Source organism: Astatotilapia calliptera, chromosome 19, assembly GCF_964374335.1.
Source record: "Astatotilapia calliptera chromosome 19, fAstCal68.1, whole genome shotgun sequence".
In the NCBI taxonomy this organism is placed as follows: domain Eukaryota; kingdom Metazoa; phylum Chordata; class Actinopteri; order Cichliformes; family Cichlidae; genus Astatotilapia; species Astatotilapia calliptera.
The window spans coordinates 9238294-9254450 of record NC_137440.1 but is presented as its reverse complement, the minus strand read 5'-3'; the positions used below and the strand labels follow the sequence as shown (position 1 = coordinate 9254450).

The 16157-nt window shown below is 45.8% G+C and overlaps 1 protein-coding gene across 6 annotated transcripts in view; it reads right to left on the bottom strand.

Annotated features, from left to right (window-relative positions):
- The window catches only part of mgaa (MAX dimerization protein MGA a), a 30072-nt gene extending 18409 nt beyond the window's left edge, over nucleotides 1–11663 (bottom strand). For all 6 annotated transcript variants that reach the window (XM_026151252.2, XM_026151254.2, XM_026151253.2 and 3 more), the window contains exons 1-2: nucleotides 11332–11663; nucleotides 1578–2668 (exon numbers count right to left, since the gene is read on the bottom strand). In XM_026151252.2, the coding sequence (XP_026007037.2) occupies nucleotides 1578–2608 (1031 nt within the window). In that variant the 5' untranslated portion in view covers nucleotides 2609–2668; nucleotides 11332–11663. The remainder of the gene's footprint in view (nucleotides 1–1577; nucleotides 2669–11331) is intronic.
- Nucleotides 11664–16157: the final 4494 nt, after the last annotated feature.

Sequence of the window (16157 nt, the reverse complement as noted above, 5' to 3'; positions counted from 1 at the left end):
CCCGCCACCTCAGCCTTTATGATTCTCCTGCAGTGTAACGATGTCACAAACATCTCCTCCAACTTCAGTTTTGAATGCACCAAACAACCACCATCATGGAGGCTGTGACACGTCTGATTTGCCGTTAACCGCTGTGTTAGCTGATTGGCTGATGGTGAAGAGGAGAACTCGACATCAAGAGGACAGAACCTGCCAGGTAGTCTCTGAGTTCCTTGGCTGGAACACGGACAAAGATGTGGTTAGCACCTGGTTGCAGACCTAGATCTACAACCAGGTCTGCAGGTCACACAGCAACTCAAGTTTGCAGATAAATGTTCAGTCATTTATCCAGGGGAAGAATTCCAGGGAGAGCTCGGTTCTAGATGTCCTAATAATCATTGCATTGAGTTTTTCCTTTCCAGTCACCTTTCTCACTCACTGTGTGTCAACAGGCCTCTCTGCATTGAATCATATCTGTTATTAATCTCTGTCTCTCTTCCACAGCATGTCTTTATCCTGTCTTCCTTCTCTCACCCCAACCAATCACAGCAGATGGCCCCGCCCCTCCCTGAGCCTGGTTCTGCCAGAGGTTTCTTCCTGTTCAAAGGGAGTTTTTCCTTCCCACTGTCGCCAAAGTGCTTGCTCATAGGGGGTCATGTGATTGTTGGGTTTTTGTCTGCATGTATTATTGTAGGATCTACTGTACAATATATAGCACCTTGAGGCGACTGCTGTTGTGATTTGGTGCTGTATAAATAAAATTGAATTGAATTAACAGATATTCAGTCATGTGTGACTGCTTCTATGATACCCACAGACTGCCAGGAGCAAAACAAACCAAAAACCATCCCATAATTCAGACGCTAAAGTACTGGGTGCGAACACCTGCTGGGCTTCATGAACCAGAGCTGAACATTTACAGCAAGTAACTGGGACCATCACAGACTGCTTTGTGCTGTCGTTATGGAACAGATAAAAAAATAAGTGTGTTCAAGGTAAGACACTAAAGATCAGGAAACGGTGTGTAACGCTTTCCTGAATATTCTGATGGACAATCAGAACAAGACGCCCTTGGTTCGGTGGGGAACCAAAGACCCTCAAAATTCAAACGTTGCCCCAAAACTGCTCCCATTGAAGAACTTTTACTTTCTAGTTTCTCTGGAACTCTGGCCCTTTTAGTTCTAAACAAGTACAGCATCTCTCCACCAATTTAAAATCTCTGCAAACAGTTTTTGAGTTTTCAGCAGGAAGGTGGAGATCCATCAAACATTTATTCATGTCACCATCGATTTGTAGTTTGTGCATGAAACTAAAGCTTGATGTGTAGCTCACACAGGTGGCTGAGGTGGACAGCAGCAGTTGGGCTGGTGGTGGGTTTCTCAGAGGTAATCCACTCTCTCCACTACCTAACAGACCCACCCCAGCTGCTGTGGCACACAGAGATATTTCTCTGGAGGTGCTCGTCAGTGGAAGAACGATTACGACACACCGACGGTTAACATGAGCCTAAACACAGGAAGTCCGCTGGCTGACTGGAAACACGTCTTTCTTACACACCTGATACTCAGTACAGAGAAACTAAAGAATCAAAGTCTTACCCCAAAATCTGCCCGGGGGGCATGGCAGCAGGCGGATCTCTGTTTGTAGTGGAACTGTCTTTGAGGTCTCCGGGCACTGAAGGTTTGGACTCCACTGATTTGGAGGCTCGAGGTTTGTGGCTTGCCAGCAAAGACCTCAGGCTCTCCTTCACAGGAAACTGCTCAGCAAATCCTCCTTGTTTATGGAACGGATCCCCAGAGTTCGCTTTCAGTTTTCCTCCCCATGAACCAGACCCGTCCTCCTTCAGTCCCTTAGTGAACGGGTTGTAGTTGACCTTCAGCTGAACAAACCGAGCGTTCTGATAGGCTGTGACCGCCATGAATTCAGTCTGGGGGAATGAGAAGGTAATGACACCGGGATCACTCAGTTTTATGTCTTTAGCAGCTTTGTCTGTCTGGACCACGTGCAGTCGCGGTAGGTAGCGGTGCATCGGATGCAGAATAGTGTTCCCGTCTCGGTCTGAGATGTTGTTTGTGAGCTTCATCCTGTAAAAGGACACCGGACTCTGCATCCAGTGTTGGCCCGTCGCCGGGGACTCTAGATGAGCAAAAGGCTGACTCTTTGCATGCCGTGTTCCTTTACCATCAGCTTGCCAGTTCTTGCCGGTCCATCTATAGTGACTGTTGTCTAATGGCTGGACGTCCATCATCAGAGTGTACCTCCTGGATGGCTGCAGGCCGGAGATGCGGAAGCGGCAGTAGGGGAACATCCTGCTGCCTTGTTCGGTCAGAATCATCTCTGTTCCACATCTGAAGAACACGTTCCACATGCTGTGGTTCTCCAGGGTCACTGTGATGCCCCCGCAGGTGTTCTCCGGTGGCAGAGTGTCCGACTGAGGCTTTTCGCTGGCGGGATGTTTCTGCTCAGTGCCCCTCCTGACAGCCTGCTCCACCCCGCCTTCGCTCGCCTTCCCGGGTTTCGGGGTGACGCACCATGACAAAGGGGGGCTGCTGGCAGCGGTTGCTGTTGCAGGGGTGGTCGCCCTTTCCTGATGGAACACCATGTTTTTCTGCTTCTTCTTAGAAGCCATGAACAGGTCCAACGAGGATCCTGGAGTTTATTCATCTGCACGACAGGTCAGGACAGCATCCTGAAAACAAGAAGCACAGAGTCAATAACAGCTGCACAAGATGCTCAAACAGAGTCCGGTGATGTGTTAAAACATCATCCGATGGTTTCGTTAATGCCCGAATTCTCCACACAGAACCACAGGATGCACCTGGATCACAAAGCTGAGCTGTCAGGACCGTGAGCCCTGGAGAGGATATCAAAGACCCCCTCACACAGACTTTAGCTCCTGAGGACCCGGCCTTCGCGGTCTACGTGGGCCGGGTCCTCAGAAGGTCGGGTAGGCCGGAAGTAAAGGGCTGTGAAATTGGACGGTCTAGGCTTCAGATTTACGTCACCGCTGTCTTGGTGGAGTTTAATAAACTCGGCCGTCTGCTCCTTGCTGTCTAAAATATAACAGGACGCTGGAGTAAACTCGACCATCTCACACTTCTGTTTAATCCGTTTTCTGTTTGACGTTTATTCAACTGTGTGAAAACCAGAACTTAATCTCAGCCAAACCGATTTACTCAGGAACACATAAAACACTGAAAAAAGCCCAACAATAACATTTTTAAGTTATCTGAGTGACGTATATACAGTGTTGGGTAACTTACTTTTGAAAGAACTATGTTACTTCGTTACTTTCAAAGTAACTATGTTACTTCGTTACTTTGGTTTTACTCAGAATTCTACGGTGGCCCTGAGAGGCCAAACGGACTGCAACTTCATAAAACACTTGCAAAAGAAAAACGCTGCAAAAAGAAAAACGCTGCAAAAGCACACACAACGGAAATGTTTCTGAGGAGACAATAACCGGACGGACCAGTTGCACAAACCAAAACATGTATGTATGGCTGTATCCCAATTCAGGGTCTGCAGCCTTAACAGTCCTCAAGGGCCGCGTACTTAAAGACCGCTGAGGCCGGAAGTGCGAGGCTTGTGAAATGGGACGGTCTAGCCTCCGTTGCGCTGCCCAGGTCGCCTAGCAACCATGATACTAACAGCTGGAAACGTTTCATACAGCTTTGTTTGACAGAAATGAAGGAGAACAAAATGTTTTATTGTTCGTTCATGTTTTATGACATCACTTTGATTAGTTGAGTATCTGAGGCTGAGACCACAGGACTGTAAAACATGATAGTTGGGCTTCATTCCTGTGCTGAACAGTCATTTCAAGATTAGTTAGTAAATAACAATTAGCTGATGTTGTTCATGAGACTAAAATCATCTCACTGTGGTAATGTATATACAATATGGCCAATATTATAGTTATTGTCAGATTATTATGATAATAATAATAATAATAATAATAATGGATTGGATTTATATAGCGCTTTTCAAGGCACCCAAAGCGCTTTACAATGCCACTATTCATTCACTCTCACATTCACACGCTGGTGGAGGCAAGCTACGGTTGTAGCCACAGCTGCCCTGGGGCAGACTGACAGAAGCGAGGCTGCCATATCGCGCCATCGGCCCCTCTGGCCAACACCAGTAGGCAAGTAGGGTAAAATGTCTTGCCCAAGGACACAACGACCAGGACAGAGAGCCCGGGGATCGAACCGGCGACCTTCCGGTTACAGATACGCTTCCCAACCCCCTGAGCCCGGTCGATACATTACAGCAGTGAACATGAACTCTGTGCCAAATACTGAGCTTCAGTAAAGATTCAAGTTGCAGCTATTTATATTTCCTATCACCTTAAATCTTCACTCAAAGACACTCAAGTATCTTTGACAGTGTCTCTATAGATGTATTATACAGTGGGGCAAAAAAGTATTTAGTCAGCCACCGATTGTGCAAGTTCCCCCACTTAAAATGATGACAGAGGTCAGTAATTTGCACCAGAGGTACACTTCAACTGTGAGAGACAGAATGTGAAAAAAAAAAAAAAAATCCATGAATTCACATGGTAGGATTTGTAAAGAATTCATTCGTAAATCAGGGTGGAAAATAAGTATTTGGTCACCTCAAACAAGGAAAATCTCTGGCTCTCACAGACCTGTAACGTCTTCTGTAAGAAGCTTTTCTGTCCCCCACTCGTTACCTGTATGAATGGCACCTGTTTGAACTCATCATCTGTATAAAAGACACCTGTCCACAGCCTCAAACAGTCAGACTCCAAACTCCGCCATGGCCAAGACCAAAGAGCTTTCGAAGGATACCAGGAAAAGTATTGTAGACCTGCACCAGACTGGGAAGAGTGAATCTACAATAGGCAAGCAGCTTGGTGTGAAAAAATCAACTGTGGGAGCAATCATCAGAAAATGGAAGACATACAAGACCACTGATAATCTCCCTCGATCTGGGGCTCCACGCAAGATCTCATCCCGTGGGGTCAAAATGATCATGAGAACAGTGAGCAAAGATCCCAGAACCACACGGGGGGACCTGGTGAATGACCTGCAGAGAGCTGGGACCAAAGTAACAAAGGTCACCATCAGTAACACACTACAACGGCAGGGAATCAAATCCCGCAGTGCCAGACGTGTTCCGCTGCTGAAGCCAGTGCATGTCCAGGCCCGTCTGAAGTTTGCCAGAGAGCACATGGATGATACAGCAGAGGATTGGGAGAATGTCATGTGGTCAGATGAAACCAAAGTAGAACTTTTTGGTATAAACTCAACTCGTCGTGTTTGGAGGAAGAAGAATACCGAGTTGCATCCCAAGAACACCATACCTACTGTGAAGCATGGGGGTGGAAACATCATGCTATGGGGCTGTTTTTCTGCCAAGGGGACAGGACGACTGATCCGTGTTAAGGACAGAATGAATGGGGCCATGTATCGTGAGATTTCGAGCCAAAACCTCCTTCCATCAGTGAGAACTTTGAAGATGAAACGAGGCTGGGTCTTCCAACATGACAATGATCCAAAACACACCGCCCGGGCAACAAAGGAGTGGCTCCGTAAGAAGCATTTGAAAGTCCTGGAGTGGCCTAGCCAGTCTCCAGACCTCAACCCCATAGAAAATCTGTGGCGGGAGTTGAAAGTCCGTGTTGCTCGGCGACAGCCCCAAAACATCACTGCTCTCGAGAAGATCTGCATGGAGGAATGGGCCAAAATACCAGCTACTGTGTGTGCAAACCTGGTAAAGACCTATAGTAAACGTTTGACCTCTGTTATTGCCAACAAAGGTTATGTTACAAAGTATTGAGTTGTATTTTTGTTATTGACCAAATACTTATTTTCCACCCTGATTTACGAATAAATTCTTTACAAATCCTACCATGTGAAGTCATGGATTTTTTTTTTCACATTCTGTCTCTCACAGTTGAAGTGTACCTCTGGTGCAAATTACTGACCTCTGTCATCATTTTAGGTGGGGGAACTTGCACAATCGGTGGCTGTCTAAATACTTTTTTGCCCCACTGTATATAAGAGACAAATGTCGTTCCTTCAGTATGCTGGCATTACTAAATTTGGCTCAATGCTTACATACATGTGTAAAAAGGAAATGTACGAGCTGTGATAACTGTGTCTGATAGAATGAAGAGTAGACTGATGTATGAAATATTCCTTTATTGGGTGAGAAAATCAGACCATGTCATAACTGCTTTAAGTCACACAGAATAGATATCAGAGCCTTAAACAGGCTGACTTCTGCTAAATGGGTCAAACTGGGCAGAAAGTCTACAAACACATAACATCCTTACAGAATATGATGTAACACTATAGATCAACTTAGCTCAGAATATATAAAGCATATAAACAATTACAGCAATATGATGCAACACACACAGCAGTGCTACTAATCCAAAATACTCAAAGCTTCATAGAACTGAAACAAACATTTATTTTTAGCTCCATTCTGCTGCTGATACATACTTTAGGTTTCTGAATATAAAACTTGTTGCTGCCTTTCATAGTGTGTAACTTGAAGGCCCTGAGTACTTTCTCCCACACTGAAAACACTGGAATGATCAAATTATTTGAACATTACCTAATAAGACTGATTCAGGACAGACAATTAGTTATTCTAAACTTTCCTAGCAGTCCTTCACAAACAGGGAACAGTCTGTCTATGCTCTCCATCTGTCAGCTGCTGCTGGCTCTTCCTCCTCCTCTTCCTCACACACTGCTGAGTTTGTCCTGGTGTATCATCAGGGGTGCAAAGCCTCACAGCTGATGAGCAGCAGTGGGTCCCTCAGTCTGTCCTCACTCTGGACACTTGCAGTTGTCACACATGGAAATCAAATGTGTGATAAGCTGCAGGATTCAAACACAAGTGTAACTTATAAACACATGTTCATACTTTTATTCCACAATCAGAGAGAAAGAAACAGAGAGAGTGCAGGACAGACAGACAGACAGGTGACAGTCTCAGGTGTATACACTGCTACAAAACAGCACCAGAGAAGGAGGATTTGTGTGTGTTATTACGAAACAAGAAGAGTTCCCAGATGGTACAGTGGACACATGTGTGACTCCTGTGATTAAAGCATCTTTCTTTCAGCTTAACGAGTGAACCGTCAGCTCGTTCAAACACATGTTAAAGTCCGTTTGGCTCGACACCACCGAACAGAGGCAGAAATATAACATAGCTAACATTAACAGTGCAGTGAATCCTGCTTGTGCCGCGATATTCAGGACTGCAAACCGAGCAGCATCACTGACTTTTAGCTTGTTGTGTTTGTGGATATATGACTGACTTTAATTATCCACAAAATCATCACATTCTCTGTAAGAGATAGATATATATAGATATATATATAGAGAGCGAGAGAGAGAGAGCTAGAGAGAGAGCGAGGTACAGGATTTCAAACAAAGTAAACGCTGAAAGTACAAACATCACTAATGTCACATAACTTTGCCGACATGTGGCCAACAGTAATGTTTTAATGTTCTTCATTATTAAACATTTGCACATAAATAAGTGACATGATATTTACTACTTACTTTTGAAAGTTTACTCTTCGGCTGCTCCGCTTCCACTTCTTTGAAGTGTCTCCCAGTCCCAGTGCACTTGTTAGCATTTTTTGGTTCGTGCAACTGGTCCGTCCGGTTATTGTCTCCCCAGAAACATTTCCGTTGTGTTGTGTGTGCTTTTTGCAGCGTTTTTCTTTTTGCAGCATTTTCTTTTTGCAGCATTTTTCTTTTTGCAAGTGTTTTCTGAAGTTGCGGTCCGTTTGGCCTCTCAGGGCCACCGTAGAATTCTCTTATTAATGTGTTGCTTCCAGCAAGGATGCCAGTGTTCTAGCTTGCTTACATGTTAGCACTATCCTGCCACACTGCACTGTGCCACCTAATGGCAGTGTGAGTGCAAGTTAATGATGAAATTAATGAAACTAAATTAGAAATTAACGATGTTTGTTTTATGTGTCACTTTTTTTTCCTGTCTGTTTTAATCTATTTCTATTGTTTCAACCCTCTACAAATGCAAACACGTCATTTTGGGGTTGATGCAGCAGTGTTATAAATCTAATCTAATCTATCACTAGGAAGAAGCAGTGGATCCTAAAACAAACAACTGGACCGTCGTCGACTGACGCCATGAGTCTAGCTAGATTCTAGACTGCAGATGAGCTGCATATGTGTTTAGTAGTAATTTGTTTTTGTAGAGGGTTAGCAAAACAACCATGTTTGAGGGTGTCGCCCTGGCGCTAACCAAAACGCTATTTAGTCGAGTGTGACATCATTCCCAGGTCGGTGTTCCGATTTCCGAGGTCAGTCGAACGCAACACAAGTAGTAACGAGTAACGACCCCATCTAAATCCCAGTAACAATAAATGCTTTACTGATTTTGGCATAATAACTAGTTACCGTGCTCATTACCACAATAATAACGTAGTTACTGTAACGCATTAGTCCCTACACTGTTTATATATCATGTTTAACCTGAGTAGCGAAAGACCGCGGGGGTCTGAAAACGATGTGCGGGGAGTACACTGTTTTCGAGGCTCGGACCTCTCGGCTAGCTATCGAGCTGGTGGGTAATAGACGTCTGCTTATTCCTGCGTCTTCTGGGATCTTACAAAGCTTCAAACGAGGTGTCGACGATTTTGATCGTCGATGTAATCTTGACAAGTTGACTAATCGTGGCAGCCCTAATTCAGACCGTTAAGTTCAATGCTGGTTACTGACCAGTTACTTAACAGAGCAGGCACCAATGAAAATATCAGACAAGCACCATCATCTGTGTGCATGTGTATTGCCAGTTTGCTGATAGGGGAATCGTTTCTCTGTTATTTTTATTCTTTCCTCTGCTGCACAGATTAAACAGGCCTTTATTTCTTGTTGTAAATCAGCAAACACTGACCTCAGTAACACGATCACCACTGAATCTTTAGACGCAAACATGGTTTTCTTATCCATCGTATGCTTCATATACACCAGAGTCTGTTAAAGCTTTTGGGTGGAGGCAGGCCCTTGCAGCGGAGACCTCTGTAAGCTTAGCTAGCGATCACACGGGGAGAGAGCGGCAGCGACCAGACATCACGGGAAAGACGTTTTTTAAGTTCAATAACTAGATGATTTTTAACTGATGAACAACAGAAACGAAACAAAATCACAGATTCTGCTATAAAAACACAACAAGACATGGTGGACATTATGGTGAATCAATAGCTGTGCATAAATATGTTTCTATATACATTCATTTTAAAAGTGCGTGTTTCAGTTTGGGTTCCACGCTGAATCAGGAACGTGACACAAAATCATGTCCCGTCATCACAAAGGACACGACAAGAAGCCAGAGCGGGCTGAGCTTCAACCTCACAAAAAATACTCTGGACTGGGGCTGGGCTATCTCATACCGTTCACGGTAATACGGTGTAATTTTGGGCAACGATAGGAAAACGAAATATCGCGATAGAATATGTGTAAAACGCGCATGCGCAGTGCCTTTGTTTACATACGCACATGGCGGCAATGCAGAATGAGAAGAGCGAAAGCGGATCATTGAATGAAACAGATGAACCAGAACTGGTTTGTAAAAATGCTGCAGCTTCACTGGTGTGGAACTGGTTTAGTTTTCGTCCGTCAGATACACAACAAAGCACTATTTTCGGTAGAGCATGCTAGCGGGCCGTCGTTATTACCGTGTTGTTTGGAAAATACGGCACACTTAAAATCAATCCTTTGATTTTTCTGAAAGTTGACAGTGCCCCTTATAATCCCGTGTGCCTTATGTATGAACTCTGGTTGTGTTTACTGACCTTGAAACAATTTTATGTACACGGCGCTCGAAAATCTGTCAAAGGTTTCAGTATGACTTTGCTGAGCTACGAAGCCGCACCGCTGTACCGCGGAGTGATACGTACTGTGCTTCAACATAATATTACCGTATTGTGTGTGTATAACCTCTTTTTAAGTTTTGTGGATATTATACATGGTTATGCTGAGGATATGTCGGTCAGTTTCCACTGGAAATGCCTTTTGGTTAAACTGTCAGCAACGAATTTGCATTTGCACTGTTACATTTTTATATAACTTTATTGCATATAAAAAACAGCTGCTTGTTTAAGTGAAAATACATTGATGGGGGTTTTGCACTAATAAAATTGTGGAGTTGTAAAGCATTTTGTCTCGTGTCAATTATATCGTCAGTTATATCGTTATCGCAAATTTTCAAATGTATATCGTGATAACTATTTTTGGTCATATCACCCTGCTCTACTCTGGACGAACATTTACTGAAACATTTTGTGTTATCATTGCTGAAACTGACATCCTGATTGCAATCACGTTAGCCTGAAAGTGCTAGCTGATAATGCCTACCGCCACGTCACATCCAAATACAGTCAGGTATGGTCACAGGGTGTGTGATGTCATGTTGCAGGATGTTTACCTGACACAGGTGTAACCTGCTGACGACCTACTAAATTGAATTTCATTGTGCTAACCACATAAGATGTATAACAGTCATAATGAGTGAATAACGAATTCTGGTGAGCTAGCCAGTGCTAGCACTCGCAGTCATGTGTGGTCAAAAATGTCAAACTGCAGGCTTCGTAACAGGTAACTGTGCTATCTTAAGTCTCATATACTTTAGCACTGTAGTGTTCACGCTAACTGGGCAGGTTAGCTGCTATCTGCTAACATGTTAGCATTGCAGCTATTATGCCACCTGAAGAAAACAGAAGTCTTGACAGGATTGCATACTAAGGTGTGCTTTCTGCAGGTGTTACAATGAAGTCCAAGTAGTCAGTTTTTAACAAGTAACGCAGACTCTTACAGGAAGCTCTAAAACACAGCCACATCAAGCCCTGGGTAGCAGCAGGAGGTCTGAGGGACACTGAGGAGGTCTCTGGGCGCTGGAGCTGCTGACTTTAGTTTAACTCACCCGTGAACGTGGCAGAGCTGAGGTCAGAGCATCTCAGAAACATTCAGGGCGCAGACACTGTGCAGCCTGCTAGCTCTGTGCTACTTTCCCGCCCTAACCCCACACTAAAAACTACAAACTGAGGCCCTCGGCCTTGTTCCGCCCCTAACCATGACCCATCTGCCCTCACCTGGCCTCCTGGATATAAACACATCCGCAGGAGCCGCGTGCTAACCTGCCCTTTAAACTGCACGTGCTCACAGACACCCGAGGTTCCGGTGAAGCAGCGCGCGGACGCGGAGGTTCGGTCTCGGTTCCGCTGGGCTCGTTGTGCTCCGTGCCGCCCTCAGAGAGCAGCTAGCCGCAGGCCTCACCGAGCTCACCGTGGCTGCCGTCACCCCGAAGCTCGGCCACGCGCTCCGGTACCGACGCAATCGTTACCTTGTGTTCGCCCCCGCGCGCCCGGCGCTTCCGAGGGGCTCCGTGGATCCGTTGTTCGGGTTCGGTGGTCGGCCTGGCCGCGGAGAGTCTTTAATGGTGGGAGGCAAACAACAGCGCACGCGGCGTCCTCCGCAGTCACGTCACCTCCGCCAGTACTGCGCAGCCTCCGCCGCCATCTTGGGGCCGCAACCTGGCTGTGACGGCAGGAATCCCCGTGAGCAGCGGCCGTCGGAGACCCGTGAGCGACCGCGGGACTCGAACGTGCCTTCCGAGAACACAAAGATGACTCCGGTGAGACCCCGCGGCGCGGCTTGATCCCAGGCGGCCAGCCCGCCGCCTCCCGGGGCTCCGTGCCGTCGGTTCGACCCGGACTCGGGCCGCGGGCTTGGGGCGAGCTGACTCTGTTTAGTCACACTCCGAAGCGGAACCGAGCCACAGCACGGGAACCACAGCTGCCGCCACACTACTCACGTGACCACAGCTGGATCATTCAGCCCGCACTGATACTGCGCGTTCCTGTGTCTGTGTGCGCGCTTTATTTTGTGCGTACGGGGTTCACCAGGTGCCCCGTTAGCTCACGGCTAACACTAAGTTAGCCAGGTGTGGCTGCCGCCCACCCGGCACGTTATAAATGCACTCATTTATAACACTCACAGGTAAGTCACGTGACACAGCTCGTGAATAAGTAATCTATTACAATAAAACATGTAGTGCAGGTAACAGTGTGTCCAGTGTTTAATAGGAGTCCTCTGATTACTTTGTCTCTCTGTTTTAAGCACAAGTGTGTGCCTCTGACCTCAGTGTCACCTGCATACCTGCCCCCGGGCTTCTGCAGTTTAACATAACGTTGTTATGAAGAATGAAAGTACAGGCGTGGTGATCAGGTGTGTGTGAGAGCTCTGCACGGTCGGACTTGCAGCCTGGAGGAGGAGGAGGGTGAAGCTTCATGGACATAGTGAAGGACTCAGCGGGCTGTGGTTAACTGTAAAGGGTGGAGGCTTTTATAAGGTGTAGATGCAGAGGGCTTCACACGCGGAGCCTGATGAAGATAACAGGAAATTCAGAATTTTTGGATTCACGCGTTCAGCAGCAGGTTTCCTGGTTTGATCCCAGGAGGGATCGTTTCAGTCTGGAGCAGCAGCGAGCGGTGAGTGAGGATTATTTTAGTGTTGCCGAGTCGCATGTGTGTTCAGTGACGGTGCGCGCTTTGGGATACGAGTACAAGTGCAGCGATCTGATTGGTCAGATCTGTTTATTCACAGCAAAAAAATCCAAATGTTGAGCTTCATCAAAATTTTGCGTCCTGTGAAATCTCGCGGTCTGTGTGGGCGCGTTAAGAACAGGTAAAAAGAAAAACACTCGTGTGTGTGTGTGTGTGTGTGTGTGTGTGTGTGTGTGTATAGAATTTTATTCTCAGGTTTCTGCAGCATCTCCGTGTGATGGCGCAGGTACGAGTACAGGTGTGCTCTGAAACTCTGGAGACCTTTGAGCACAAAATATCTGGAAACCACAGCTGCGAAGACAGACTGTAAAACACCTGGATAAACAATCACTATGGAGTGTGACAGGTAGCTGGAACCAGAACCTCCACAATGTTAGTGTTTGTCCTGGGGAAATGCGCCTGTCAGGTAAACTCAGCTCACACTTTCTACCTGGAGTTCAAACATTGGCCGGTAAACACCTGACACCTCGTTTAAACATCTCTCAGCCTGATTGGAGGAAACCGTGAGGTCAGGACAGCGCTTAAGTCTGCACGGGAACAGCAGTGAGGTTTCTCCAGAGTCTGCTCCCTGACGCTCCCCACGACAAGCCACTCTGGGCGTCGGCCTTTGGTCACATGTTGGCGTTTTAAAGAAGAAACTCTGCGTTTACCTGAGGAAAACTGAGATTTAACCTCGTCGATGGTGCGCACAGCTATCTGCTACTTTTTTGCTGCGTTATTCTTTCTTTTTTGACCAACATTTCTGCACAGGTAGGGTTGTATTGCCTTGAGCAGGTATTTTAGTATTTTTGATCTTCTAGTTTAGCCAAACTTCACCTGCAGCTCAAACGTCCCTGGTGGCAGGTGAGGCTTCAGCTTCTGCAGCAGTGATCAATAACAGTCATTGACAGGTGATCAGGTCCACGTGGAAACATGCAGAGGGTCAGTCTGAGAACAAGCGTGTCTATGAAAGTGTGAAATATCCAGCTTCTGTCCCAGCGCTGAACACCTCCCAAAACCTCCATCCTGATCCTCTCCACAGGTCTGTGCGGCCTCCTCCTGTCCTGTGGCGCCTCCTCCTGTCCTGTGGCGCCGCCTCCTGTGGCACCACCTCCTGTGCGGCCTCCTCCACACCGTCTGTTTCTGTGTGAAGTCTGAAGAACCACAGCGAACTGGGATTAACGCTGTAATCAGCTGATCATCGTGGAGTTTCCGATGTTAACCAAACTGACTAATCGCAGCGCTGTGATGTCATCAGTACACCAGATCCTCATATTTAAGAAACCATGAAGGTTCATCTCTTGCTGTGATGTCACAGCTGTCATCACAGCGACCTGATTGGTCAGTTTATGGTTTGTGTCGTTGTGTCTTCAGGTCTGTCGGCACGCTCAGCTGCTCCTTCAGAGTTAAGCCGCTTTTTTTTTTTCTCTTTTGTGTAGTAAACCAACATAGTTTTGCTGTTGTGAATTAGAGTTAAGGTATTCCTCCCAACTCTGGCACTATAAAGACAAGACATAGCAATGTTACACTTAAGACATAGCATTAGGGACTGCTTTGGCCTTCCTTATAACCCTAGCCACCATCCTTATTATCCCAGTTAGCATAGTCACAGTCGTTAGTATAGACAGAGAAACAGAGAGCAACTTCTGGAGCTGAAAAGAAATGCATTGCCACTTAAGACTGGCTCCAGAAGATGGCCAGCTCTATAGACTAAAGGACTAAACTGCACAGATTTAGGGCAGATATAAGCATGTTTGCACTGTAGTATGATCAATAGGTCGAATTTAGGTATAAATTCACCCTTTAAGTTAACCCATTAAATTATCTTAATGATATTTCAGTTCATGTTAACACTGATTAGCAGATAGTTATACCTGTGTTAAACCCATAGTGTCTGTTTATACAACCTGCTACCTAAGCAAATTCACACTAGCTGCTAAGTTAGCGCTCTACTTTGTTGCATGAATATTAGATTTTACAACAAAAAACAAAATTCTACATTCAAAACAGGATAATGTATAAGTGAGTAGAATTAGCCTTTATATACATTAAATCCAAATCCAAAATCAGAACATAGTATAGCTTTGGCCATAGAGTTAAGCCGCTCTTGTTTGCATCACAACCGACGTAAACAATGAACAAACCAGCAGTGAAACGTCCAATCACAGCACAGAACCACGACCCGTCTCAGAGACTTGGGATCGCTGTCTTAACCAATGGGCGGGGCCTAAGTGCCGCACTTGATGCTGAAGCTCAGTGTGACGGTCTTCATGTGTTTTCCCGTTTATTCACACGGTTCGTTTCTCACCGACCTGCAGGAACGTTCTGCTTCCATCAGAGCGCCGCCTGGAGACCAGGCGCAGGTGGAGCAGTGTGGTGTTCTCTAAATGTCATGTTAAACAAAAGCAACACGGTCCTCCAATCAGCTAATAGGAAGCAGCTCCACCCTGATGATATCATAACTCATGTTCAGAGCAGTTACATCACAGTTATCAGGAAGCAGAGCGGCGCCACACGGCGAGGCTGCCCTGCAGGTTTAGTGTTCACAATCACAGCGACACACTCACATACACACACCTGCTGAATGACATCACAAATCTGTCCAATATGAGGTTATTTTAAATATTTGTAAGCCTAAAACCTGACAACAGTAAAAGGTTTTACATCACTAACACTGAACATGTGTCACACGTCAGATTACCGTCACATCATAATCAATAACCTGAGCCGTCGCCTCTACGCCCTTCAGCTTCCTGTCACATGACATGTCAGCAGCGGAAATGTCAGGCGCTGCAGCAGAGCGCCCCCTGCTGGAGTGAATAAACGCCAGGGACCAAGTCTCAGTCCTTCAGACCACAGACTGTAAATGAATGATGGAGCTGAACTGTGAGGTCAGAGGTTACCATCTTAACCGCTTCCTGTCCTAAAACGCGTCTGGAAAAACTTCAGCGAGCTCACAGATCAGCTGGCTTCTGTCCAATCAGACTTCAGAGTCAGCCCCGGATTAAACAGGATGCAGGTGTTACTTTTACATCCATCCTTTATGTACAGTCTGATTTTGGCCAGCAGAGCCGCAGTCAGGGAGGGGCAGAGACTAGGGCTGTTCGATGTAACGATATATATCGGATGACGATATAAGAACGTCTATCGTTTCATTTTACGCTATCGTTTGTTTCGTGGTGTCGCAAAATAAACTGTTTACGGCAATATTTTTTCATCGTTTTGATGGTCACTGTAGAGGCTATATTCATTTCTTAAAGTTCTCTCTTTCTCTTATATTTAATATAACCACACTACGGACGGACAAGCGCCTGTTTTTATGCGTTGTCGTTAGCGGACACAGGTGGACACGCGGTAAAACCACCGCGTGTCCGCTTGTTTATGTTCCACATAAACCTTTCACAATAAAGCTCAAGATCCTGTTGAGACTTTTCAAAATAAACTGAATCACGTGAAAGAGCAGATTATTTACGGATGAGAAGTAAAAAAAAGACGCCAGGTGCTAAAAAATAAACGGAAGACTCAAACGTTAGAACAGGCTTTTCCCCGCAGCACGCCGTGTAATAAATACAAAGAAAACGGCAGTCGTTACAACTTATGTCTAAAAATGTATCATTTCATGCAT